General features: G+C 44.4%; 1 protein-coding gene across 5 annotated transcripts in view; it reads left to right on the top strand.

Annotated features, from left to right (window-relative positions):
* LOC137439948 (DNA excision repair protein ERCC-6-like) overlaps window positions 1-27,920 on the top strand; it is a 173,315-nt gene that overhangs the window by 29,701 nt on the left and 115,694 nt on the right. For all 5 annotated transcript variants that reach the window (XM_068136234.2, XM_078768339.1, XM_068136232.2 and 2 more), the window contains exons 4-7: window positions 878-1,003; window positions 21,200-21,365; window positions 22,011-22,139; window positions 22,289-22,381. In XM_068136234.2, the coding sequence (XP_067992335.2) occupies window positions 878-1,003; window positions 21,200-21,365; window positions 22,011-22,139; window positions 22,289-22,381 (514 nt within the window). The remainder of the gene's footprint in view (window positions 1-877; window positions 1,004-21,199; window positions 21,366-22,010; window positions 22,140-22,288; window positions 22,382-27,920) is intronic.

Raw genomic sequence — 27,920 nt, 5'->3', positions numbered from 1 at the left:
ATGGTGTGTGCATCAATGGTGACAAATATATTTTATCTTATGCTCTTGCATCAAGCCTGGTGTTGGCTTAGCGGTTAGGGTGCCGGCTTGGGATCCTAGGATCCTGGGTTCGAATCCCGGTCGATCGCTGAATGAACGCCAGGGGGGTTGACTCAGCCTGTCATCCTTCCGAGGTCGGCAAATTGAGTACCAGCTTGCTGGGATGAATGATCACGGTGTGTACCCCGGTTTAGAATAGGTACACCGTATCCCTGCGCATCGTAAGAGCGTGACCAAGGGTTGGCGTCAGGAAGGGCATCCGGCCATAAAAACATTGCCTCAAACAGGGCACCATGATTGTCATGGGGCCCGCAAGGCTAACCCCTGCTCTAGCGGGGAAAAATGGCCTTAAAACGATCATTCATTCATTCATTTTCTTGCATCAAGCTTAATTATTTAATTAAAAATTCATGTTCTTTTGTTGAGTTGTTTGGTCAATGCTGTAATCTATGGTTTGTGAATAGTGATGTAAAATGTTACATTTTCCAATGTCGAGAGTAAACAACCATATTGGTTGGTTTGTTGGTTTTCAAGTGAACCAGCACTGCATTAGGAAAAATGGTTGCTGTAATGTTTAACATGTTAATGAGCCACTATGTACTTGTGCATATGGCAAATGTTTGTGAGTTATGACTTGTTTAACTCAAAGTTAACCTTTTGAAAGGCTTGAAATCTGTTATTTTTGCATTTGTGAAATGCATTTTAGTGAGAGTATGACTTTTGCTGTTGCAGTTCGAGATGGTGATTTGTCTGATTCTGAGATGATTTTCTTGCTCGCTTTTCTCTCACTACTCCCCTCCTTTTCTCACCCCACCCCACCCCACATGTGTAATTTTAGTTTGGGCAAGACAATTCAAGTTGTCTCTTTCCTTTCTGGGATGTATGATGCAGACAAGGTGCAGTCGGTTCTCATTGTTGTGCCCACAACTCTAATCAGCAACTGGAAGAGAGAGTTTCAGATATGGTGAGTCCCTTTTTTTTTTTCTTTCCTCTAACCTTCCTGTTGTACTTTTGTTGTTGAATTTGCCGGGTGATGAAAGTTGTTGAATTGTTGCAAGTTGTAAAGTGTGTGTGTGTGTGTGTGTGTGTGTGTGTGTGTGTGTGTGTGTGTGTGTGTGTGTGTGTGTGTGTGTGTGTGTGTGTGTGTGTGTGTGTGTGTGTGTAGGTAGGTAGAATCGATCAACGACATAGCGTGATGAGCGCTGTCCCGATCTCCTGTGGACCGAAGTCCTAGACCAAAGCGTCACCTCAGCTCGGCCACTCTCCCTTCTCCAGTCTCCTACTGTACATATGTCAATCTTCTGGTTGATTGTGAGAACAATCCTCTTCCTCTTCTCACCAGTACTGCTCGATGGGGATACAGAAGCCAGGCGAACTTCTTTTGGGAGGCGATGATATGCTTTGGCTTTGGATGATAGCTTTGGAAGGCGAACTTCTTTTTTCCCTTGTTATTCACATGCATGGTCTACCCAAGATTAGGAATCATGTGATTTGTTGTTGGGCAGAGAGCCGGATACATCTTGGCGCCGACTAGGACATTGATGTGTTCCTGTTTTTTTGGTATGTGTAACCTTGACTCGGGAAACGTCAACGAAGGGTTTTCAAAAGCAAGGAAGCGAATGCCTGACGTTTTGTGAAGTCGGAGATATATGTGGCACCTCGGATGGTGTGGATTTACGACGGATAGACGAGGCTCTTGAACCATTAGGCTGCGACAGAAGGTAGTCAAGAGAAAAAAAATAAAAAAAATAAAAAAATTAACCACCTTTAGAGGCCATTGCACCTAGAAGGTAGTCAAGAGAAAAGGATCGTTTTCACAGCTGACGCCAGGTCGACTGTATCACGTGTTTTTATGCCTTCGCCAACGAAATTGCCGGAGGCATTGCGTTTTCAGGTTGTCCATCCGACCGTCCGTCCATCTGTCCATTCGTGATTTTTTTTGTTGCCGCGATAACTTAAGAACAGCTGGAGGGATGTATTTTAAACTTGGTACAAGTATGTATAATGATGCAAAGATGAACTGATTAGATTATGGGGTCAAAGGGCAAAGTTCAGAGGTCATCTCAGGTAAAGATGTGATACTTGAGAACAACTGAAAGGATTCATATCAAACTTGCTAAAACTTGCCGAACAAACTGCCGAGTATGGACCAGCTAATGTTGTGGAGCCAATTGGTCAGGGAGGAACGGGCCCGAACGACCACTATTGCACCTTAGCCATGTCGGTGGAAAAAAGATGAAATGGACAGGTTGGAAACAACTGTTTACCAATAAAATTTACATGAGTATTTACAAGCAATTATCAAAAACAACACATTTACAATTTACAATTGTCAAAAAGAAAGCAATTACAAGCACAATTACAATTATAATTTACAAGCACAAGTTATAAAAGAAACCACATAGTCAACGAGATGGTATTCATAGAATACTTACCCTGCGCAGTCAAATTGTTGTGAGCCAACTCTTCTGTTTTTGAACATTTTTTTCTTGATCCAATATGGCTGCCAGATCACGTGAGTGATGACATCATCAATTTATATTCTCATATAATTGTTGCATAGATCCTGCTCAATACATTTCAAACTGATCAGACTAAGCGTCGTCCCTGTCTAATTATGACGTCATCATTATGGCACCAATGACGTCATCGTTAACACCTGTTCCCCATATGGAGTTCTTTACAATGAGCCTTGTTTCAATTTTTTCTATGCAGCGGTTTTGGAGATATAGAGGTGCATCATTTTTCGATTTTTCCAAGATGGCGCCAAGATGGTACCACATCACCTATGACGTCATGATTATCATTAAAATATACTAAAGGAGGAGGCACTCCTGTGGTGAAAATTTCGTTTCCATCAGACCAACAGTTGCTGAAAATTTTTTTCATAATGATCGGATGTATGAGTGTTGTATTTGTCGCATTATGACGTCATAACGAAGGCACCGATGACATCATTAACATATCTTATTCCCCATGGGGAGTAGTTGACAATGAGCCAGGTCTTAATTTTTTCCATGGAGTGGTTTCAGAGATATAGAGGTGTGCAGTTTATCCAAGATAGCGCCTGCACTATGTGGCCTATGACGTCATAATAATCATTAAAATATTCCACAGGATGAGGCCCTCCTATGGTGAAAATTTCATGTCAATCGGATTAACGATTGCCGAGAAAATTCATTTTTTCATGCAGACACGTACATGGCACACTGCACACGTACATAACTGAATGCTTAACCCTGCTTGTCAGCTTCGCGAGCGCAGGGTAATAATCACACACCAAAAAGCTTGATCTCCCTTACCGCATGAACCATTCTCCAATGTTACTTAATTATTTATTCACCTAACACGGGCCCAGCAAAATCACACTCCGAGGAAATGTAGTAGAAACAAGTACAAATACATTCAAAGTACACCGCCCCATGCCAAATAATTAAATATGCTGCAGCGCGGCATTGCCGGGGCGCCTCCGGCGCCCGGCAATACCGCAGTGCAACTCATTGAGGCTGCATTGGGAGGGAGAGGTGTACACGAATTGATTGATTAATTGTATAATTAAAATCAATAAAAGATTATCACAAAATATTTTCATAATCAATTGGCTAATCGCATAACTAAACCACTAGTGCTTCATCTGAAGATGTATCTTTTAGAAATTTAATTAAATAAGGCATTTAGAAAAAATTAAATAATTAATTAATTACTCAATAAATAATTAATCGATGAATCAATAAATAATTAATAGATGAAATGATTAATCAATAAATCAAAAATATCCTTGATAGCCACATCACTTGGTCACTCATGTCCAAATATTAGCTTCCCAGCTCAAAAGGTGACTGAGATATTGGCCAAATGAGAAAGAAAATAAATAAATGATTAATAATGAAAATAAATAAATAATAATCATAAAAAAATTAAATTATTAATCAATTTGGTCAGAGAACACATAAACTACCACTATTTCATCAGAATCTGTAACTTAAAAAAAAAAAAATTTTTTGTCGTTAATCGAATAATTAAATAATTTATCGATTAATTGATGAATTAATAAATCAAAAATATCCTTTGCAGCCAAATCACCTGGTCATTGGCATGTCCAAATATCAGCTTCCTAACTCAAAAGGTGCCTGAGTTAATGGTCAGAAGAGAAAGGAAATTTGATTAATTAAATAAGTACTTAATTAATCGCTAATAATTAAATAACTCCTCAATTTATTGATTAATCAAAAAAAAAAAAAAACGTTTTTGACAAAGGACTTGCTCACTATTGTGCTGAAATTTCAGTTTCCTAGCTCAAAGGATGGCTGAGATATCGCCCGGACAAACAAACAAGAAAGAAAACAAGTACACATACATTCAAAGTACACCGCCCCATGCCAAATAATTAAATATGCTGCAGCGCGGCATTGCCGGGACGCCTCCGGCGCCCGGCAATACCGCAGTGCAGCTCATTGAGGCTGCATTGGGAGGGAGAGGTGTACACTAATTGATTGATTAATTGTATAATTAAAATCAATAAAAGATTATCACAAAATATTTTCATAATCAATTGGCTAATCGCATAACTAAACCACTAGTGCTTCATCCGAAGATGTATCTTTTAGAAATTTAATTAAATAAGTCATTTATAAAAAATTAAATAATTAATTGATTACTCAAGAAATAATTAATCGATTAATCAAAAAATAATTAATAGATTAAATGATTAATCAATAAATCAAAAATATCCATGATAGCCACATCACTTGGTCACTCATGTCCAAATATTAGCTTCCCAGCTCAAAAGGTGCCTGAGATATTGGCCAAATGAGAAAGAAAATAAATAAATGATTAATAATGAAAATAAATAAATAATAATCATAAAAAAATTAAATTATTAATCAATTTGGTCAGAGAACACATAAACTACCACTATTTCATCAGAATCTGTAACTTAAAAAAAACATTTTTTTTGGTCATTAATCGAATAATTAAATAATTAATCGATTAATTGATTAATTAATAAATCAAAAATATCCTTTGCAGCCAAATCACCTGGTCATTGGCATGTCCAAATATCAGCTTCCTAACTCAAAAGGTGCCTGAGTTAATGGTCAGAAGAGAAAGGAAATTTAATTAATTAAATAAGTACTTAATTAACCGCTAATAATTAAATAACTCCTCAATTTATTGATTAATCAAAAAAAAAAATACCGTTTTTGACAAAGCACTTTCTCACTATTGTGCCAAAATTTCAGCTTCCTAGCTCAAAGGATGGCTGAGATATCGCCCGGACAAACAAGAAAGAAAACAAACAAACAAGAAAGAAAGAAAACAAACAAGAAAGAAACCAGAGTGAAAACTGAGTACTCTCTTTCAGCGTGCGTCACTGCCGAGCCCCCTTTGGTGCCCGGCAATGACGATTTGCAATGCCTGGAGATGGCATAGGAAAGGAGCGGTGTACAACAAGAAACCAGAGTGAAAACTGAGTACTCTCTTTCAGCGTGCGTCACTGCCGAGCCCCCTTCGGTGCCCAGCAATGACGATTTGCAATGCCTGGAGATGGCATAGGAAAGGAGCGGTGTACAATACGTAGAAAATAGAAGAGTTGGAGAATCAAGTTTGGGGCGTCCCCGGGACTCACTTTAGGCATGGTCAATGCGAGAAAAACACGATCTGACCTGGACAAATATCTCCTCTCTCTTTCCTTCAACCGTGGCAAAAGGATGATAGCTGCAGTCAAACGTAATAGAGTGGCGACATCACAAGACCTTTGCCCTCATTGTGATCGTCTCGCGCAAAATCCACCTCCAAGTGGCGTCTTCTCAATCCGCCAACACTTCGCGATGGTTTTCCATCCGCGCTCGTCTCAATCCACCCACCAATCAATCCGTCCGCCTGAGGGTCTTCCTCTTCCTCTTCCACCTCTCCTGCTAGAGCGCAACGACTTATTCCTTCCTTCGCTCGCTATATGACAACTACATATTCCTTCTTTCATTTGCCGTACTTCAACTTCATATTGTACACCGCTCCTTTCCTATGCCATCTCCAGGCATTGCAAATCGTCATTGCTGGGCTCGGCAGTGACGCACGCTGAAAGAGAGTACTCAGTTTTCACTCTGGTTGTTTGTTTGTTTTCATTCTTTCTTTCTTTCTTGTTTGTTTGTCCGGGCGATATCTCAGCCATCCTTTGAGCGAGGAAGCTGAAATTTCGGCACAATAGTGAGCAAGTCCTTTGTCAAAAACGTTTTTTTTTTTTTTGATTAATCAATAAATTGAGGAGTTATTTAATTATTAGCGATTAATTAAGTACTTATTTAATTAATCAAATTTCCTTTCTCTTCTGACCATTAACTCAGGCACCTTTTGAGTTAGGAAGCTGATATTTGGACATGCCAATGACCAGGTGATTTGACTGCAAAGGATATTTTTGATTTATTAATGAATCAATTAATCGATTAATTATTTAATTATTCAATTAATGACAAAAAAATTGTTTTTTTTAAGTTACAGATTCTGATGAAATAGTGGTAGTTTATGTGTTCTCTGACCAAATTGATTAATAATTTAATTTTTTATGATTATTATTTATTTATTTTCATTATTAATCATTTATTTATTTTCTTTCTCATTTGGCCAATATCTCAGGCACCTTTTGAGCTGGGAAGCTAATATTTGGACATGAGTGACCAAGTGATGTGGCTATCAAGGATATTTTTGATTTATTGATTAATCATTTCATCTATTAATTATTTATTGATTAATCGATTAATTATTTATTGAGTTATCAATTAATTATTTAATTTTTTATAAATGACATTTTTTTTTTTTTTTTTTTTTTTTTTTTGTATACAACATCGAGGCTCGTGAAAGAGCTAACATTAATCACACAAAAAGACAAACCGACACACAAAACACAAAAAACAAGGGGAGCGGTAGACAAGATGGGGAGAGAGGGGGAAGGACACAAAAGAGAGGGGGAAGGACACAAACACAACATTTGAGAGCAGGGACATCGGGAGGACTTGGGGGGAGGTGGGAGAGGATTAAAACATATGAACACTGCAAGGACTCTGGGGTGAATTACCGGGGGTAGAAAAGATCAAGGTTTTCGATGGGGGAAGATAAGAGATGGTGGTGAACAGCTGTTTTAAAGACCTGGAGGGAGGAGTGGGATTGAAGGGAGTGGGGGAGTTTGTTCCAGAGGCGGGAGAAAAGGGGAATGAAAGAGTGAAGGTGAGCAGAGAGCCTAGACTTTGGCAGTTTAACCAGAAGAGGGTTGCAGGCAGATATTGTGCGACCTGAAGGAATATTGGGGGGACAGAGCACAGAGAGAGCTGGGGGAGCAAGGCCGGAGAGGAGTCGGTAGAAGACAGAAAGACCACCAACCTGCCTGCGGTGAGTGAGTGAAAGGCCCTCGGCGTTGACTACATCGCAGGAGATTCCAATGATTCTGAAAGCTTTGGCCTCAACAGCGTGAAGCCGAGCAAGGTGTGAGGCAGGAGCACCAGCCCAGAGGGGGGAACAGTATTCCATTGAGCTGCGGATGAAAGCCTTGTATGTGGTGAGGAGCTCAGGTGTGCCAAGGAAGGACTTCGCACGACAGAGGATGCCCAGTCGGCGACTGGCTTTGGAGGCCAGCTTGGAAATGTGGTTTTCCCAAGAAAGATCATGGCAGATAGTGAGACCCAAAAGCTTGAGCGACAGAACTTCTTGGAGAGGATTGTTGAGAAAGTAGATGGGAGGGTTGTCCAGTCGGTCCTTTCGGAAAGACATTGTAAGAGTGTGAGATTTGTCAGGATTGAAAGACATGTTCCACTTGTTTGACCAGTCTGTGATTTTGTCCAGGTCTGCAGAGAGTGAGGAGGCTGCAGACTGCCGATCTGAGGGATGAGGAATGGAGCGACAGAGAGTAGAGTCGTCAGCAAAGAGATAGAGAGGATTTTCAAGAGAGTCAGAGAGATCATTGATGAAGACCAGAAAAAGCACAGGGCCCAGAACACTACCTTGGGGAACTCCAGCCTGAACAGGAAGAGGAGATGAGAGAAACCCATTCAGGGCCACACGTTGACTACGACCAGAGAGGAAGTCCGCCAGCCATGCGTGGAGATTTCCATGGATACCAAAGGAGGAGAGTTTGGAGAGCAGAGCAGGGTGCCAGACCGTATCGAAGGCACGTGAAATGTCAAGGGAGACAGCTCTAATTTCCTGTTTGGCGTTGAGGACCTCCATCCATTGTTGAGAAAGCAGAAGCAGCATGTCCAGAGTAGAGTGACCAGGTCTGAAACCAAATTGATGATCAGAGATCAAGCCATTGGAGAAGAGGAAAGATTTAATATCTGAAGCAATGATGGATTCCATGACTTTGCTGATAATTGGGAGAAGGCTGATTGGTCTGTAGTTGCTGGGATCTGTTTTTGCACCTTTTTTGTGCAAAGCGGTGATGTTGGCTGATTTCCAAGCAGATGGCAGATGACCTTGAGCAAAAGAGAGGGTGAAGAGAACAGAAAGAGGGAGTGAAAGTGCAGAAGAACATGATTTTAGGACCCGTGGGCTGATGCCGTCAGGACCAGTTGCAGAATCAGAGTCGAGGGTTGCCAGAAACTTTTCCACCTTGTCAGGAGGAAAGGACACAGAGTCCAGGAGCAGCTGGGTACGACTGGGTACGGTGGGTACAGAGAGGGATGGGTTTGGGACACAATATTTAGAGGCAAACACAGAGTTGAGGCATTCAGCTTTTTCACGTGCGGAGTCAGCCGTTAAGCCGTTTGAGGTGAGGGAGGGGATGGAGGGGGAACAAACACCAGAAACAGATTTGACCAGACGCCACCAGGATTTGGAAGAGGGAGACAGATAAGAGAGTTCGGTCTTGAGAATGGTGAGATATTGTTTCCTGGCTCTCCTGAGGGTGGACACACACTTGTTTCGGGCTTTGTGAAAGGAAATGAGATTTCCTTCCGTTGGATTTGCTTTCCAGGAGACGAAAGCAAGTTGTTTCAGGGCAACAGCCTCACCACAAGATTCCGTGTACCATGGACGGGAGGAAGGGTATGACAACTGAAGACGAGATGGTATAAATCTGTGCATGAGAGAGAGCAATTTACTTTGAAAGAATTCCCAGGATGAGTTGATGTCAGAGGCGGTAGAGATGGGAGACCAGTCCAGATGATTGATGGCTGCTTGAAGACCGTGCCAGTTGGTCTGAGTGAAATGCCAGACTCGTCGACGCTGAGGAGGCTCTCTGAGAATGGTCAGAGAGATGTCCACTTTGACAAGCACATGATCAGATGAGCCGATTGGAGCAGAAGAAGAGCAGCAGACATTTTCAGGGAAGTTTGTCATAACCAAATCCAGAAGAGAAGATGCTCCGTTGACTGAGATCCGGGTCGGGAAATTGACAGATTGTGTCAGTCCCAGTGAGTCGCAGAAGTCCTTTGCTGAAGAGCCATGGCTGGTGAGAGAGGTACCCACACCCAGCCAACTGGCATGGTGACAATTGAAATCACCACATATGAGGAAGAGAGAGTTGGGATGGGTAGATAGAAGATGGTCCATATTATCAGACAGTGAGATGTAGATGGAGTCATCGCTGATTGGTGGACGGTACAACACACATATGAACAAAAGGTGGGAGCGAAGGGGAAGCCGTAGCCAAAGGTATTCCTGGGGGTGAGGTGGAGAGAGGGCAGTGGAGGGCGAGTGAGGAAGAGAGTTTTTTATAAAGATAGCAACCCCACCTCCAGGACGAGGCTCAGGTCTATCATACCGGAGGAGGGAGTAACCTGGGAGAGATACCAAGGCATCAGAGACATCATGAAGGAGGAAAGTTTCTGTTAAGCAGATCACATCTGGTTTGTCAGAAGCAACCTGTATGGAGAGGTCAGTCAAGTTTGAGCGAAGGCCCCGGATGTTTGAGGTCCATACCGTTAATGAAGAGGAAGGGGGAGCATCGGGTCCAGAACAGGGGGGGGGGAGGGGTAGGGTAAGATGTGGAAGAGGAGGAAGAGGTAGGGAGAGCTGTTGAAGGTGTGTCAGAGATTTCAGAATAGCTTGGAGAAAGGGAAGAATGGGGTGGACAAAAGGTTTGATGGAGATTGGGTGAGGCACAGTGAGGTGTTATTTGAGGAGGGGGAAGAGCAAGGCAGAAGGTTTGGGGAGATGAAGGTGAAAGTTGGAAGGAGGAAGAAGCAGGGAGGATGCTTTGAGGAGGAGGGGAGGAGCGAGGGAGAGTCTCGGAGGGGAGGGGTGTGGGGGGAGTTTAGGAGGGAGGGGAGGGAAGGGGCAAGGGGGGAGATTTGAAAGGGATGGGTGATGGGGAGGATTTGGAGGGGAGGGGTGAGATTGGATTTTGAAAAGTGTACGATTCATGGGAAACGAACATTTTTTGCAAAATGAGTTTGAGACCTTCGAGTCAAAAATACGTTTGAGGACACTGGAGGAGGGATGGAGTTCTGGATAGTTTAGGGAATGTAGAAAGGAGGAACTGTAAGAGATGGTATTATATATATTTTTTGGAATGAATAGATTTGGTGAGCAAGACGAAAGCATCCTTTTGTAGGAAAAGAAGAAAAGGGTGTTATAATATATGAGAGAAAATAGTTGTTCAGGGGAGAGATTATACATTTCTAACCGCGTGATCGCGAACGAAGAACGAACGAACAAAAAGAACAAATAAACGAATAAGACCTGGGAAGGAAATAGTTTTTTTGGGGTTTTTTTTTTTTTTTTTTTTTGGTGATTACAGATATTAAACAAGGAGGTACGGGGTGAACGACTGGTATGAAACAGTGAACGAAAATAATTTCAGCGCATTCGACGAATCGCTGAGAGAAAAACAAACCACAAGGTCGGAGACGGTACGGTAGTCCAAGCCTACGAGTACTAGACCGCAGAATACTCGATACCATTAACCGACGATTGTGTATATATGTACGAAAAATTAGCACCGAAAATTTTCCAAAAGATACGCTATAGGTACATACACCGAAAGATAGATACAGTCTCGACAAAAACACGATTGAGAAATATCACTTGGCTTCGAAAGCGTGAGCGCATGGAGCAGCTTCGAAAAGACGTGACCTCGCCGAGACCTCGCGAGACCTTATATATTTAATTAAATTTCTAAAAGATACATCTTCGGATGAAGCACTCGTGGTTTAGTTATGCGATTAGCCAATTGATTATGAAAATATTTTGTGATAATCTTTTATTGATTTTAATTATACAATTAATCAATCAATTAGTGTACACCCTCTCCCTCCCAATGCAGCCTCAATGAGCTGCACTGCGGTATTGTCGGGCGCCAGAGGCGCCCCGGCAATGCCGCGCTGCAGCATATTTAATTATTTGGCATGGGGCGGTGTACTTTGAATGTATCTGTACTTGTTCTTTCCTTATTTGATAAACAGTCCCAACTTCTCTGTTGTCTTGTTCAGTGTTTTTAGTTTTGATGATATACATACATACACCGATTACATGTGATTTAGAATAGGTACACCGTATCCCTGCGCATCGTAAGAGGCGACTAAGGGTTGGCGTCAGGAAAGGCATCCGGCCATAAAAACATTGCCTCAAACAGGGAACCAAGATTGTCATGGGGCCCGCAAGGCTAACCCCCGCTCTAGTGGGGAAAATGGCCTTAAAAACGATCATACACACACACACACAAACACACACACAAACACACACACACACACACACACACACACACACACACACACACACACACACACACACACACACACACACACACACACACACACACGTTCAATCTTGGTTTCATCAGACCACAAAATCTTGTTTCTTACAGTCTGAGAGTCCTTTAGGTGCTTTTTTTTGCAAACTCCAAGCGGGCTTTCATGTGTCTTTCACTGACGAGAGGCTTCCGTCTGGCCACTGTGCCATAAAGCCCAGATCGGTGGAGTGTTGCAGTGATGGTTGTCCTTCTGGAAGTTTCTCCCATCTCCACACAGGATCTCTGGCCCCCAGCCAGAGTCACCATCGGGTTCTTGGTCATCTCTCTTACCAAGGCCCTTCTCCCCCAATTCCTCAGTTTGGCCGGGCAGCCAGCTCTAGGAAGAGTCCTGGTTGTTCCAAACTTCTTCCATTTAACAATTATGGAGGCCACTGTGCTCTTGGGAACCTTCAATGCAGCAGAGATTTTTTTGTAGGCTTCCCCAGATCTGTGCCTCGACACAATCCTGTCTCTGAGCTCTGCAGGCAGTTCCTTCGACCTCATGGCTTGGTTTTTGCTCTGATATGCATTGTCAGCTGTGAGACCTTATATAGACAGGTGTGTGCCTTTCCAAATCTTGTCCAATCAATTGAATTTACCACAGGTGGACTCAAATCAAGGTGTAGAAACATCTCAAAGATGATCAAGAGAAATGGGAGGCATCTCCCAACACCAAGAAATGGGAGCCCCAACACCAAGGCATTATCGCACTATCAACTTCCGTAAGCTAAACGCTCTTTCACCTACCTGATTCTCATCCACCCTCTCTGAAAAAATGTCCACTTCTCCCTTCGTTGACCTCCACAACCCTTCTGATCTCACTGACTACTACAACCACACTCTCTCCTCCTGCCTTGACCAACTTGCGCCTATAAAAACCAAAACAGTTTCTTTCACCCATTCTGCTCCCTGGTTTACCCCTGAACTCCGCCTGATGAAAACTCGTGCTCGCCAACTTGAAAGACTCTGCAATAAAACAAGTCTCACAATTCACTCCCAAGCCTACAAGGACCACATACAACACTACAAAGATGCCCTCTCCCGCGCCCGCTCCGCCTACTACTCTCAAATTATCCACTCTGGCTCCGGAAACCCAAAAGCACTCTTCTCTACAATAAACAAACTCCTCAGCCCCCTGAACACCACCACCCAGTCATTCACAGTAGACAACTGCATCTCCTTCCTTTCATTCTTCCAACGCAAAGTTGAAAACATCTACAACAGCTTGACCACCGCCGCACCCGCTCCCCCTCAAACCACCTGCCCCCCCTTATCCTGCCATCCCCTGTCTCAGTTCTCCCCAATCTCCCCTACTGACCTCTCTGAACTCCTCATAGGAATGAAAACTGCCACCTGCACTCTTGACCCCATCCCCTCCAGCTTTGTCAAGGCCTCCCTTCCTGCTCTCTCTCCACTTATCATTGCAACAATAAACTCCTCCCTGTCTACAGGCATCGTCCCACCATCCCTCAAAATTGCTGCTGTTACCCCCATTCTGAAAAAACCTGGACTAAACCCCGACACCCTAAACAACTTCAGACCCATCTCCAACCTACCCTTTCTGTCGAAAGTTTTGGAACGCGCTGCAGGCGCTCAACTCAAACATCACCTCTCTGCTAATAACCTGTATGAAACATTCCAATCCGGATTCCGGCTCCAACCACAGTACTGAAACTGCTCTCCTCAAAATCACCAATGACCTTCTCCTCTCCTCTGACGCTGGCAACCTCAACATTCTCATCCTCCTCGACCTCAGCGCCGCCTTTGACACCATAGATCACACCATCCTCCTCACCCGACTTGAAACCACCTTTAACGTTACTGGCACTGCCCTCTCTTGGATTAAATCATACCTCTCTGACAGACGCCAGTTCATCTCCATCAATAACTGCAAATCCCCCACTGCTCCCCTCCCCCAAGGTGTCCCCCAAGGTTCAGTTCTTGGCCCCCTCCTCTTCATCCTTTACCTGTCCCCCCTCGGTCACTTAATCCGCCGTCATGGTCTCCAATTCCACTGCTTCGCCGATGACATCCAGCTTTTCATCTCCACCAAGTCCATCTCCACCGCCACCCACTCTATCCTGACAAACTGCATCACTGAAATAAAATCCTGGCTTCAAATCAACTTCCTCAAACTTAACTATGATAAATCTGAAATAATCATCATTGGCCCAAAAACGCTCATAAAATCCACCAATAACTTTGCCCTCAACATCGACGGTATCCCAGTATCCACCTCCCCTCACATCCGGAATCTTGGCATCATCTTTGACCAAACCCTCTCCTTCGACAAATACACTAAACAGATCACAAAGTCAGCCTTCTTTCACCTGAAAAACATTGCCCGTCTCCGCTCATCCCTCTCCTCCACGGCTGCAGAAACCCTCATCCACGCCTTCATCACCTCCCATCTGGACTACTGCAATAGCCTCCTCTATGGTTCACCCTCAAAAATCACCAATAAACTCCAATACATTCAGAACTCCGCTGCCCGTCTACTCACCCATTCCCGGACCCGTGACCACATCACCCCCGTCCTTTATAAGCTTCACTGGCTCTCCATCCCCCAGAGAATCCAGTACAAAATCCTCCTCTTGACATACAAAGAGGGGAGGGGGAGGGGAGGGGAGGGTGAGGGGGGGAGGGGAGGGAGAGGGGGGGGGAGGGGAGGGAGAGGGGGGGGGAGAGGGGGGAGGGGAGAGGGGAGGGGGAGGGGGGGAACGGCTAGCTTGGCAAGCGATAGCAGGCTTTTTACTTTTATTTTTATCTCAATGAGGGCTATATACAGTATATAGTCCGTGCTTGGAGCCTTCAAGTTCAACATAAAGTTTTTTTTTGAAAAATAATGCAGATGTATAACAATCCACCAATGCAAGTTCAGAAATGAATGCAGATCCTTTACTTTGCGATACAAACGTAATTCCTGCCATTTCCACTCACGATCGAGGCCTCCACAGTGACCGCGCCTCTTCTTCCTCCTACAACTTCGTCTCACTTCTTTCACTCAAAATGCACGAAATTCTGCCGCATGAAATTATGTAGAGGCCTCGTCGGGGGGATATAAGGTAGATAAGGAAGGCGTTGTAACAGAAGAATCAAAATAAAAGTGGAAGAACATCAGGAAATGGGAGCTATTCTGGACCCACAGCCAAACCCGACAAACCATTGCAATACACCCCAAACGTCTAGCGCCGCCACAAACTACACCATGGAATTGCAGCTGGCGCGGTTTTTTTAAACCATTGATATTAAAATAAAACGTAGCCTAAAACCACCGGGATTTTATGCTGATTCCGAATCTGTGTCTAAAACTTTTCTCCAATGTGTAGTTCTTGAGTTATAAGCGGACATCCAGACACACGCACACACACGCACACACACGCACACACACACACACTCCTCCTTTATATATATATATATATATATATATATATATATATATATATATATATATATATATATATATATATATACATACATATACATATACATACATATACATATACATATATATATATATATATATATATATATATATATATATATTAGCATATATATATATATATATATATATATATATATATATATATATATATATATATATATATATATATATATATATATATATATATATATATATATATATTAGCATATATATATATATATATATTAGCATATATATATATATATATTAGCATATATATATATATATATATTAGCATATATATATATATATATATTAGCATATATATATATATATATATTAGCATATATATATATATATATATATACATATACACATATATATATATATATATACATATACACATATATATATATATATATATATATATATATATATACATATACACATATATATATATATATATATATATATACATATACACATATATATATATATATATACTAGCTGAGGTACCCGGCTTCGCCCGGGTTGAATAAGAAGAAGACAAATATATGATGAAAAGAACATGTATATTTTAGAGCAATATCACAGTACATTGCCTACATGACGTTTTGTCAATTTTCAATTTCTCAAAATCTCTTGGTATACATTTCTGGTTAACTTTGGGGTTTCCTGGGAAAGGGATTCCTGCGACAGAGTTGTTAACGCTGTGACAGATAAACCTGCGTGACAGGTTTTGCGGTTGATTCCGAAGAGAATCATTAGAGTGCCGTTACGTCTCGAGAACGGACCGTTGGCCGTTTTGTCTCGCGCCTGATTTCGCATTGCTCCAGGTTCTTCACCTCGCTTCAACCATTTTCACAACCATCCAGACGTTAATCTGGTGTGTGTGTGTAACGTGGATTTTGAGTGGGAATTTGCGGTTCGTCGATTGGGAGCCGTTGAACGTCCATACCCGAAGGTGTGATTTCCCAGCCGCCTCTTGAGGACACTTTTGCCTATCTTTGGCAGTGTGACTGTCAACCGAGCGGGATTCTGGTCTCGATACAACATCGTTCTGACGATCACTTCAACATCACCCGTCCCACAATACCCGACCTGTCCCACAGTACCCGAGCCGTCCCACAGTACCCGAGCCGTCCCACAGTACCCGAGCCGTCCCACAGTACCCGAGCCGTCCCACAGTACCCGAGCCGTCCCACAGTACCCGACCCGTCCCACAGTACCCGACCCGTCCCACAGTACCCGACCCGTCCCACAGTACCCGACCCGTCCCACAGTACCCGACCCGTCCCACAGTACCCGACCAGTCCCACAACACCCGACCAGTCCCACAACACCCGACCCGTCCCACAACACCCGACCCGTCCCACAACACCCGACCCGTCCCACAACACCCGACCCGTCCCACAACACCCGACCCGTCCCACAACACCCGACCCGTCCCACAACACCCGACCCGTCCCACAACACCCGACCAGTCCCACAACACCCGACCAGTCCCACAACACCCGACCAGTCCCACAACACCCGACCAGTCCCACAACACCCGACCCGTCCCACAACACCCGACCCGTCCCACAACACCCGACCCGTCCCACAACACCCGACCCGTCCCACAACACTCGACCCGTCCCACAACACCCGACCCGTCCCACAACACCCGACCCGTCCCACAACACCCGACCCGTCCCACAACACCCGACCCGTCCCACAACACCCGACCCGTCCCACAACACCCGACCCGTCCCACAACACCCGACCCGTCCCACAACACCCGACCCGTCCCACACCACCCGACCCGTCCCACGTACCCGACCCGTCCCACGTACCCGACCCGTCCCACGTACCCGACCCGTCCCACATACCCGACCCGTCCCACAGTACCCGACCCGTCCCACAGTACCCGACCCGTCCCACAGTACCCGACCCGTCCCACAGTACCCGACCCGTCCCACAGTACCCGACCCGTCCCACAGTACCCGACCCGTCCCACAGCACCCGACCCGTCCCACAGCACCCGACCCGTCCCACAGCACCCGACCCGTCCCACAGCACCCGACCCGTCCCACAGCACCCGACCCGTCCCACAGCACCCGACCCGTCCCACAGCACCCGACCCGTCCCACAGCACCCGACCCGTCCCACAGCACCCGACCCGTCCCACAACACCCGACCCGTCCCACAACACCCGACCCGTCCCACAACACCCGACCCGTCCCACAACACCCGACCCGTCCCACAACACCCGACCCGTCCCACAACACCCGACCCGTCCCACAACACCCGACCCGTCCCACAACACCCGACCCGTCCCACAACACCCGACCCGTCCCACAACACCCGACCCGTCCCACAACACCCGACCCGTCCCACAACACCCGACCCGTCCCACAACACCCGACCCGTCCCACAACACCCGACCCGTCCCACAACACCCGACCCGTCCCACAACACCCGACCCGTCCCACAACACCCGACCCGTCCCACAACACCCGACCCGTCCCACAACACCCGACCCGTCCCACAACACCCGACCCGTCCCACAACACCCGACCCGTCCCACAACACCCGACCCGTCCCACAACACCCGACCCGTCCCACAACACCCGACCCGTCCCACAACACCCGACCCGTCCCACAACACCCGACCCGTCCCACAACACCCGACCCGCCCCACAACACCCGACCCGTCCCACAACACCCGACCCGTCCCACAACACCCGACCCGTCCCACAACACCCGACCCGTCCCACAACACCCGACCCGTCCCACAACACCCGACCCGTCCCACAACACCCGACCCGTCCCACAACACCCGACCCGTCCCACAACACCCGACCCGTCCCACAACACCCGACCCGTCCCACACCACCCGACCCGTCCCACACCACCCGACCCGTCCCACACCACCCGACCCGTCCCACACCACCCGACCCGTCCCACACCACCCACCCGACCCGTCCCACGTACCCGACCCGTCCCACAGTACCCGACCCGTCCCACAGTACCCGACCCGTCCCACAGTACCCGACCCGTCCCACAGTACCCGACCCGTCCCACAGTACCCGACCCGTCCCACAGTACCCGACCCGTCCCACAGTACCCGACCCGTCCCACAGTACCCGACCCGTCCCACAACACCCGACCCGTCCCACAACACCCGACCCGTCCCACAACACCCGACCCGTCCCACAACACCCGACCCGTCCCACAACACCCGACCCGTCCCACAACACCCGACCCGTCCCACAACACCCGACCCGTCCCACAACACCCGACCCGTCCCACAACACCCGACCCGTCCCACAACACCCGACCCGTCCCACAACACCCGACCCGTCCCACAACACCCGACCCGTCCCACAACACCCGACCCGTCCCACAACACCCGACCCGTCCCACAACACCCGACCCGTCCCACAACACCCGACCCGTCCCACAACACCCGACCCGTCCCACAACACCCGACCCGTCCCACAACACCCGACCCGTCCCACAACGATTGAAATGGCAGACTTTGCAGCACCGAGTCAGCTCTGACTGGAGCTAAAAAGCTTTGGACTCTCACAATCGGCAAAGCCAGAGGAGCCCAGGGCCTGGAAGCAGGATGAGGGGAGGTCGGAGGGTACGTTAGTCATTACCGTGTCTGGGAGAGAAGGACTTGCACGGATATGGGTTTGGGAGATTGTGGCTTGGGTCAGATTCCCAGAAGGAATTCGTAGCAATGCCGTTAACCACGATGCCGTTAACCACGATGCCGTTAACCACGATGCTGTTAACGGGCATTTCCACTGTGAACACTAACGTGCATTTCCTGGGTTTCACCCGCGCTCCTGCAGCGCCACACTCTTCCGCATTTGGGGAAGGTCGAGATTAAATCGACCGTCGTTGGTTAACCAAAAAAATATTTCCAACAGTTGAAATAATTATTGTTTCCAACAGTTGGAATTTAATGAAATTTGAATTCCAATAAAATCTCAACTAAAAAAAAAAACCGTTTATTCGTTCTTGGCGCAAAAAAATGACGCGCATTTTGTCATTATGTGCGACTTTACGTCACTCCTACGGACGTGAAAACATTTGTTTTCCTTAAAAATATATTTAAAATAAATAAAATAGTACATAAATTAACAATAAAAGAAGCTAAAAAACAATTTAAAATACAATAAAAAGCACATTAAAAATATATAAATATGTACGTACAGTATACTGTACGTACGCGCAACCGCTGCTTCGCATTCACAACAGAGGCGACGTACAGTATTCCTTTACTCTGTCTGTGTTAGCCATGGGTCCGAAGAAGGATAATGCTAGTGTTTCCAAGCGTAATGTGGTTACGATGGACGATAAGGTAAATCTGATTAAAAGGTATGGAAAAGGTGGAAAAGTGTCGGTGATAGCGCATAGACCTCATCGCGAATCGGAACCGCAATGCATCATGGGATCGGAAAGGGGCAATAGCGCCGCCACAAACTACACCACGGAATTGCAGCTGGTGCGGTTTTTTAAACCATCGATATTAAAATAAAAAGTCGCCTATAACCACCGGGATTTTATGCTGATTCCGAATCTGTCTAAAACTTTTCTCCGATGTGTAGTTCTTGAGTTATAAGCGGACATCAAGACAGACTGACAGACAGACACTCCTCCTTTATATATAGAGATGCTTTAAAAGTTCCAGGATGTTTTTGTTATGAATCAAATAATATGCTGAATATGTATGAATCACTAAGACTCGAGTGATATTGAAAACCTGTAAGCCATACGAATACGTATATTGTTTATAATAAGAAAAACCCTTTTAATGAACTTGGATGTTTAAAGAAAACAACCAAGGATAAATTGTGGTTGTGATGCACTATTATGGATAAAACCAACAAAAGATAACTTTGGACTTTTTTCACCTTCTCAGTGTCATCTTTCTTCACGGACTTGAGGTTTGCACGTAGGTCCAGAGACACCCTGTGCTTGGATCCAAGCAGTGCCCGCAGCATGGCATCCGCGGACATTCTCACGCGCCGCAACGCAGGCCGCTTAAATTTCCCCTTCAAGTCAAAGATCTTCTGGTTGAGGTCATCAATCTAGAAAGGAAAAAATTCACAAGGCAATCAAAGGGAGACAAAAGAAGAGCAAGAGGATTCGCAATGTTTTTTTTTTTCACGGAAGCGACGGTGCCTAAAAAAGAAAAGAAAAAAAAGGATAAAAAAATTAGCTTTCATCAAAACTGGATCCATCAAAACCAGGAGACAAAATAATTGCCAGCACATATTTCCCCTCCAGTAAGGCCCTCAACTTCTGAAGATTATGAAGAAAGAATTGATCGATAAAATTATTTACATTGTATTTTTTTTCCTTTTTCAACTTTCATTAAAGGGATAAATTTAATCTCAGGTTAACTCTGAAGATTCTATTGCAACGGACCTTGCTCTCCCTAATGAAAAGCCTGGTGTTGTCTTAGCGGTTTGGTCCTCATTAATAGACGAGTTTGGTCCTCATTGGTTAGATTTTTTTGCAGTATGCCATCCTGATGAGGGCAAATAAGCCCAAAATCTGGATTGGCGGCTCTGCTTGATGTTTAGCCAATGGGGACCAAATAATGAAATTTCTGTCTGTCGACAGAGTGGCCGGGCTGAGGCGACGCTTTGGTCTAGGTCTAGAAAAATCCTTCTGAGGAAATGTCCCGTGGAGTACGGTGAGAAAAGCAGCACCATTGTTATGACGTCATTGGTACCCTGAGTATCCTGAGAAGTGACAGCAGTGACAGCATTTCCACCAACCTCAGTAACTCTGTTAAGTGTTTGTCTCATCAGTATGTCCTTCTGTGTGAGTGTGTGTGTGTGTGTCAGCTCTATTATGCACCTTAGCATGTTACACAAACAGACACATATACACCTCTTATAGTTATAGATAGTAGGATATTGTGTCTGATTATGGATTTTTATAGTATACTGTGCTTGTTTATTCTTATATAATGTGCCTGAGTCTTCTGTACATTTTCCTCCTCCTTCCTGCAGGGCTGCTGGAATCAGGGTTAAGGAGTTTCATGGAACAAGCAAGACTGAGCGTTTGCGCAATTTGATGCGCGTGCAGCGTATTGGTGGCGTGATCCTTACCTCCTACTCATTGCTCGTTCATAACTGGCACCAGGTGGCCACATACAATGGAAAAGACTTTGTCTGGGTATGTTGTACTGTAATGAGTTGGGATTCAGCGTTTTGAGTAGATACTGTTTGCCAAGTTTCAATTCATTTATGTTATTTATATGACAGTCGTCGTGTGCTGCTTCATTGTTGAAGACTTGTGTCTGTCTTCAAGTGTTCTTGTCTCCACAATCATACGAGAGTGGAACAGTGCCATTAACGTGGGAAGCAGTATGTGAACCAACATTGAAGGACTTCTGAATTATTTGTTAAAATCCAGACTTTCACGTGGCTGATCAAGGCTGGGTAAACAGATCTACAAATAATGTTTAGATGGCTTGAGTAGTGAAGGAGAGGAGTGACCCTCAAAGCCTCTTGTCTACCACCAATGTGCCAGAAAGTGGCTATAAGTTGGGTGAGGGACGGGAGGGGTAGAAGTAAGTAATTATCCTGGAAACGAATGGGGAAGGTGCTCAGAGTGAAAGGACAGCTGGTGGAACCTTGGTGACATGGACTGCCCTCTTTGTGAGCGGTGCCTGAGAGTGATTCTTGATGCCTGAGTTTCACTCTAGGTGTGTTCTACATGATGCCTCTGCTCCTGTTTTGATGTTGCTGATCCATGATGTGTGCTGCTCCTGCCTGATGGCTTACTGAGCATTGCATTGTCGATGATTCCCCTTTTCAGGATGTGATGATTCTTGATGAAGGTCACAAGATAAAGAATTCTTCTTCACAGACTGCAAAAGCTGTCCGAGCTATTCCTTCCAAGTTTCGTATCGCCCTTACTGGCACCCCAATTCAGAACAATCTACAGGTTTGTGCTTTCTTTCACTTAAAATTATATTAATTTGCTCTTGTGTTGTGTAAGAGCAGCATTCCTTACGAATATCTTTGCTTGGTTGTTGCTTTATTTATTTATTTTTGCAGCACAGCTTAGCTTTAACATGATTTTTGTTTGTCTAGGAAATGTGGGCACTCGTTGACTTTGTTTGCCAAGGATCTCTTTTGGGCACACGGAAGACTTTTAAAATGGAGTATGATGATCCCATTTCTCGGGTTAGTGCATTCCACTCTTACCTTGACCTACTTTTACATTTCAAAATGCGTTTTCTTCAAGCTGATGCGTGTGTGCTGCCATCAATAGTAATTAGCCGTATGTGTCGTGTCGTGTCGTGTCGTTGGTTGTTGTCTCCATAATTTGGGTTTCAGAAGGTAGAAAACTTTGCACCTCTATAATCTCCGAAAGCGCTGCATTGAAAAAATTGAGCCATGGCTCATTGTAAAGAACTCTCCATGGGGAATAAATATATTAATGGTGATGTCCTGGGTTCCTCCATTATGACGTCATAATTCAACACATACAAAATTTCATTAGATCAAGATGAATTTTTTTCTCTGCAGCCATTAGTCCGATTGACAGGAAATTTTCACCACAGGTGCACCTCCTGTATAATTTAAAAAAATAATTATGACGTCATAGGTCACATGGTATGGGCACCATCTTGGAAAAACAGAAAATCTTTGCACCTCTATATCTCCAAAAGCACTGCATAGAAAAAATTGAGACCGCTCATTATAAAGAACTCTCCATTGGGAATAACATATGTTAATTATGATGTCATAGGTTTCTCCATTATGACGTCATAATTCAACAAGTATAAAACGTCGTCAGATGGAGAAAAAAAAATATGACATCATCGTTCACGTGGTTTGGCCGCCTTATTTGTTTTAACACAAAAGCCTTTTAAAAACACCAAAAAACACGTTCTGGCAAGGGTCTGCAATCTCTGATTGCTCTTTCTTGTTTTTTAAATGTTTTTATGGGGTAATAACAAAGGACAATGATGAACTGTTTAGAAATCAAATTTAGCTTTTAAATTCTCCGAACTTATGATGGATATAACACAGAAATGTGTTAAAACTCCAATTACCTGAAAATTTATCACTTGGTTAATAAACTAACACTTCAGTACTTGCATTGTTTTGGAAAGCATATGTGATCATTTGATTAGTAACAAAATTAAGATATCAGCTGAGAATCAGAATTGATTATCATGTAGAGATTGCTTGGTAATGTTTGTCAAAGTTTACTCATGACCATAAACGATATGACAGTCGGAGCTTGGTAATGGACGAGTAAAGGAGGACGGCCAGCAGCATCAGGAACTACTCTCGGCAAGTTAGCTGTGTGGTCGTGTGCAAACAACTTAATTGAGATCCCTCGTGTGCCAGTTTGTAAAGTGCCGGATAACGCAGCTTGTACCGTACCTCTATATGAAAACCTTGTATATGGTAATCAAAATCTACTCCCACGAGGGAAGGCATTCTCCCCAAGGGACACGAGGGAAAGCATTCTCCCCATGGGACACGAGGGAAAGCATTCTCCCTACGGGTTCCATGCCAACACGAGAGACGGCTTCCTGCTTTACTTCACCATGTTATCCCTCGTCACCCTTACACTACACACATTTGATCTACTCCAATAAATTTATTTATTCTTGTTTTAAAAAGTACATTTAATAACATTTTATGGCTAACCCCCACTCTAGCAGGGAAAATGGCCTTAAAATGCATGTTGTTGTTTGTTGTATTTAATAACATTTTATGTATAAAACATAATGCCTCCGGCAACCTTCGGGGGCAGAGGCATAAAAAGAAGTGTTTAATAGGCATTTTGGACATACTGAAAGAGTACTGAAGAGTACATACTTGATCTGAGCGCATAGGAGATCGGACGGAAAAAGACCAATGCGTGGGTGTGGAGCAGGGTTTCATTCATGTTCCCATGATGCACCTGGCCTTTTTGGAGGCATTATACTATACTGTTCTGTATCGTACTGTATTTGTACATGTTGACCTCCACCGACTGCCGTGTCTGTTGATTGCCCAAAAACGATTTGTACGTACATGTTGTGTTTTGTCTCCAGATGTGCGCAGGCTTTTCGTGATCATTTTTGCAATTTTTTTTGCCGTAATAATGATTAACAATGTCTGATAAGCATGAAGCAAGTAGTACCAGTGATCATGGTGAGAAGAGAGTGCTTTTTAAGCTTTGTTATTATTATTGGGCAATTCCACCGTAACTGAGACGTAATGTTCAGACGATTTTTTTCAATCTATTTTCTCAAAAGATTAGGCAACCTGTGTTTTTTTAAATTGGAGTACTTCTGATCTTTTGCCTTCATTCATACTCATATGATGTAAAAGCAAGCACTTGACAGATCCTGGAGATTCGAGCTCTGCTGAATTACCATCCAAATTGTTGTAACTGACATAACATCAAATGTTATCCCATCCGAGACACCCCAAGTTGCATTGGATAATTTTCTGAATTTAACATGCTGGTCAACATTGGCAAGGACAATGCTTTAGTGTACAAGTTTATTAATACCTACTTGTTATCTGGAGTCGATTAATAACCCCAGTGTAGTATTATAGGACAAAAACCATGAAACTGATGTAACATTGAAACGTAACACTTGCGAATCTATCATAACATTTGAATTCACTTTGACCAACATGTACTTTTTAATAAACTTCAAATTAAAATAGCTGAATGCCTCAACTCTGTGTTTGCCTCAAAATCTTGTGTCCCAAACCCATCTCTCTCTGTACCCACCTTACCCAGTCGAACCCAGGTGCTCCTGGACTCTGTGTCCTTCTCTCCTGACAAGGTGGAGAAGTTTCTGTGAAACCTCGACTCTGATTCTGCAACTGGACCAGATGGCATCAGCCCAGGGGTCCTAAAATCCTGCTCTCCCAGTCTTTCACACCCTCTCTCAATTCTCTTCACCCTCTATTTTGCTCAAGGTCATCTGCCATCTGCTTGGAAATCAGCCAACATTACCGCTTTACACAAGAAAGTTGCAAAAACATATCGTTGCAACTACAGACCAATCAGCCTTCTCCCAATTATCAGCAAGGTCATGGAATCGATCATTGCTTCTGACATCAAATCCTTCCTCTTCTCCAATGGCTTGATCTCGGATCATCAATTTGGATTCAGACCAGGTCATTCTACTCTGGACATGCTGCTTCTGCTGTCTCAACAATGGATGGAGGTCCTCAATGCCAAACAGGAAATCATAGCTGTCTCCCTTGACATATCTTGTGCCTTCGATACGGTCTGGCACCGTGCTCTGCTCACCAAACTCTCCTCGTATGGTATCCATGGAAACCTCCACGCATGGTTTGCGGACTTCCTTTCTGGTCGCAGTCAACGTGTGGCCCTGAATGGAATTCTCTCTTCTCCCCTTCCTGTTCAGGCTGGAGTTCCTCAAGGCAGTGTTCTGGGCCCTGTGCTTTTTCTGGTCTTCATTAATGATCTCTCCGACTCTGGAAAAATCCTCTCCATCTCTTTGCTGATGACTCCACTCTCTGCCGCCCCATATCCCAACCCTTAGATCAGCAGGCAGCAGCCTCTTCACTCTCTACAGACCTGGATAATATCACAAACTGGGCAAACAAGTAGAACATGTCTTTCAATCCTGACAAATCTCACACTCACTTTGTCTCTCAGAAAAGACCGTCTGGACAACCCTCCCATCTACTTTCTGAACAATCCTCTTGAAGTTCTGTCACTCAAGCTTTTGGGTCTCACTTTCTGCCATGATTTTTCTGGGAAAACCCCATTTCTAAGCTGGCCTCCAAAGCCAGTCGCCGACTGGGCATCCTCCGTCGTGCAAAGTCCTTTCTGGGCACTTCTGAGCTCCTCACCACATACAATGCTTTCATCCGCAGCTCAATGGAATACTGCTCTCCCCTCTGGGCTGGTGCTCCTGCCTTACACCTACCTCGGCTTCACGTGGCTGAAACCAAAGCATTCAGAATCATTGGAATCCCCCGCGATGAAGCTCATTCTGAGGGCCTTTCTCTCTCTCACCGCAGGCAGTTAGGTGGTCTTTCTGTCTTCTACCGACTCCTCTCCAGCCTTGCTCTCCCTGCTCTGTCTCCCAAATATCCCTGCAGGTCACACAAGATGTGCCAGCAACCCCCTTCTCTTGAAACTGCCATAATCAAGACTCTCTGCTCACCTTCACTCCTTCATTCCTCTTTTCTCCCGCCTCTGGGGCAAACTCCCACTCTCTTCAATCCCTCTCCTCCATCCAGGTCTTTAAAACAGCTCTTCACCACCATCTCTTATCTTCCCACATCCAAAACCTTGATCTCTTCTACCCCCGTTAAAACACCCCAAATCCACCTCTTTAAATCCCCAACTTCTTTCCTGACATTCCTCAAAGTGTTCATTTGCTTCATACCATGTACCCCTCCCTCCTCCCCCAGCCCTCCCCCTTCCACAGATCTACCGACATCCCTGTTCTCTTCTGTTTTTGTGCTTGTGTACTTCCCTCTCTCCCCCTCTTGTCTCCCGCTCTCTTCATTGCATGTTTTATGTGTCTGTGCATCTTTTCTTTTCAAAAATTAAATAGACTCTGACGTGTAGTAACAATGAAACAGCACCTGAACTTGGCCATCCCTAACAATTTCTCTGTTATGCCACAACTTACACAGCAGACTAGAAAATGTTTTTTTCTGAAATATTTTCAGCAAACTTGTGCAAGGCATCAATTCACAGTTGAAAACCTACGCTTTGGACGATAAAATCGGTGGCAGCACGCATTTTAACTCGGCTCATGAAGTGAATCCAAAAGGTTGCATTAAAAATCTATTTCATTTACCTACAAAAGAATATCTGGTGTTAACAAACAAAACTTTAATCGTAAAAAGAATCAGAAAATTTGCTTCAAAATCAGCATTCCATTTAACTAGAAAACAAGATTGTTAGAGCTGATTTCCACGATCGCAAGAATAGCAAAAAGGTTCAACAAATCAAATGGTCTTTGAGGGCATTGATAGAGATTACACCACACACTACCCCTTCAATTCAATTCATTTGGTGGAGGTAGTGAATAGGATCACAGATTACATCTCAGTTTCTGCCATCGCTATGTTTGTTCGTTTTGAATGTCCTCGCTTTACACTGATCCTAAATTTATCTGACAGCTTCTTGACAATGCACGCTTGTGTCCAGGGACTTATTGGTAATGCATTTCCGATACGTCACATGGCTTTTCCCAGACTTTGTGCTGATGGAACTGCTTTAGAAGGGATAGTGACATTCCCTCCTTGGAAGAGTTGGGTTTGGGGTGGCATGAACAGCTGCTGCATTTTTTTGGTGGCTCATTTTTTTTTTGTGTTCTCATTTTCACCTTAGCATTATGCTGAATCCTTTTCTGATCATCCCATTTTGCTCGGCTACTTTTTGCTTCTGCATTCTTCTGACAAACTTCATTGTGTTTTCCACAAGACATCTCTGCTCTGTATATTCTCATTATTTCTTTGGCAGGTTTCCCCATCTGGAAAGGGGTTTCATACAACTCAGAAATCATACTGAAGTTGCATCATCAGCTAATGTAACTGACGTAACATGATCAACTTGATTATGCTATGTCAGTTACGTTCTCTCTTGTTACGTCGGTTACGGAAATTTCTCAATTCATTCAGTCAGATGTTTCTTTCGAATGTTTACACAATAAACATTGTTGTTTACACAGTAAAGCAAGTTGCACCTTGAATACAGAGAATACTGAAAAGG

This window comes from Myxine glutinosa, chromosome 14 (assembly GCF_964187855.1).
Source record: "Myxine glutinosa chromosome 14, kmMyxGlut1.1, whole genome shotgun sequence".
NCBI classification, from domain to species: domain Eukaryota; kingdom Metazoa; phylum Chordata; class Myxini; order Myxiniformes; family Myxinidae; genus Myxine; species Myxine glutinosa.
Note: the sequence above shows the minus strand (reverse complement) of the source record. Positions and strands in the feature narration are given on the sequence as shown.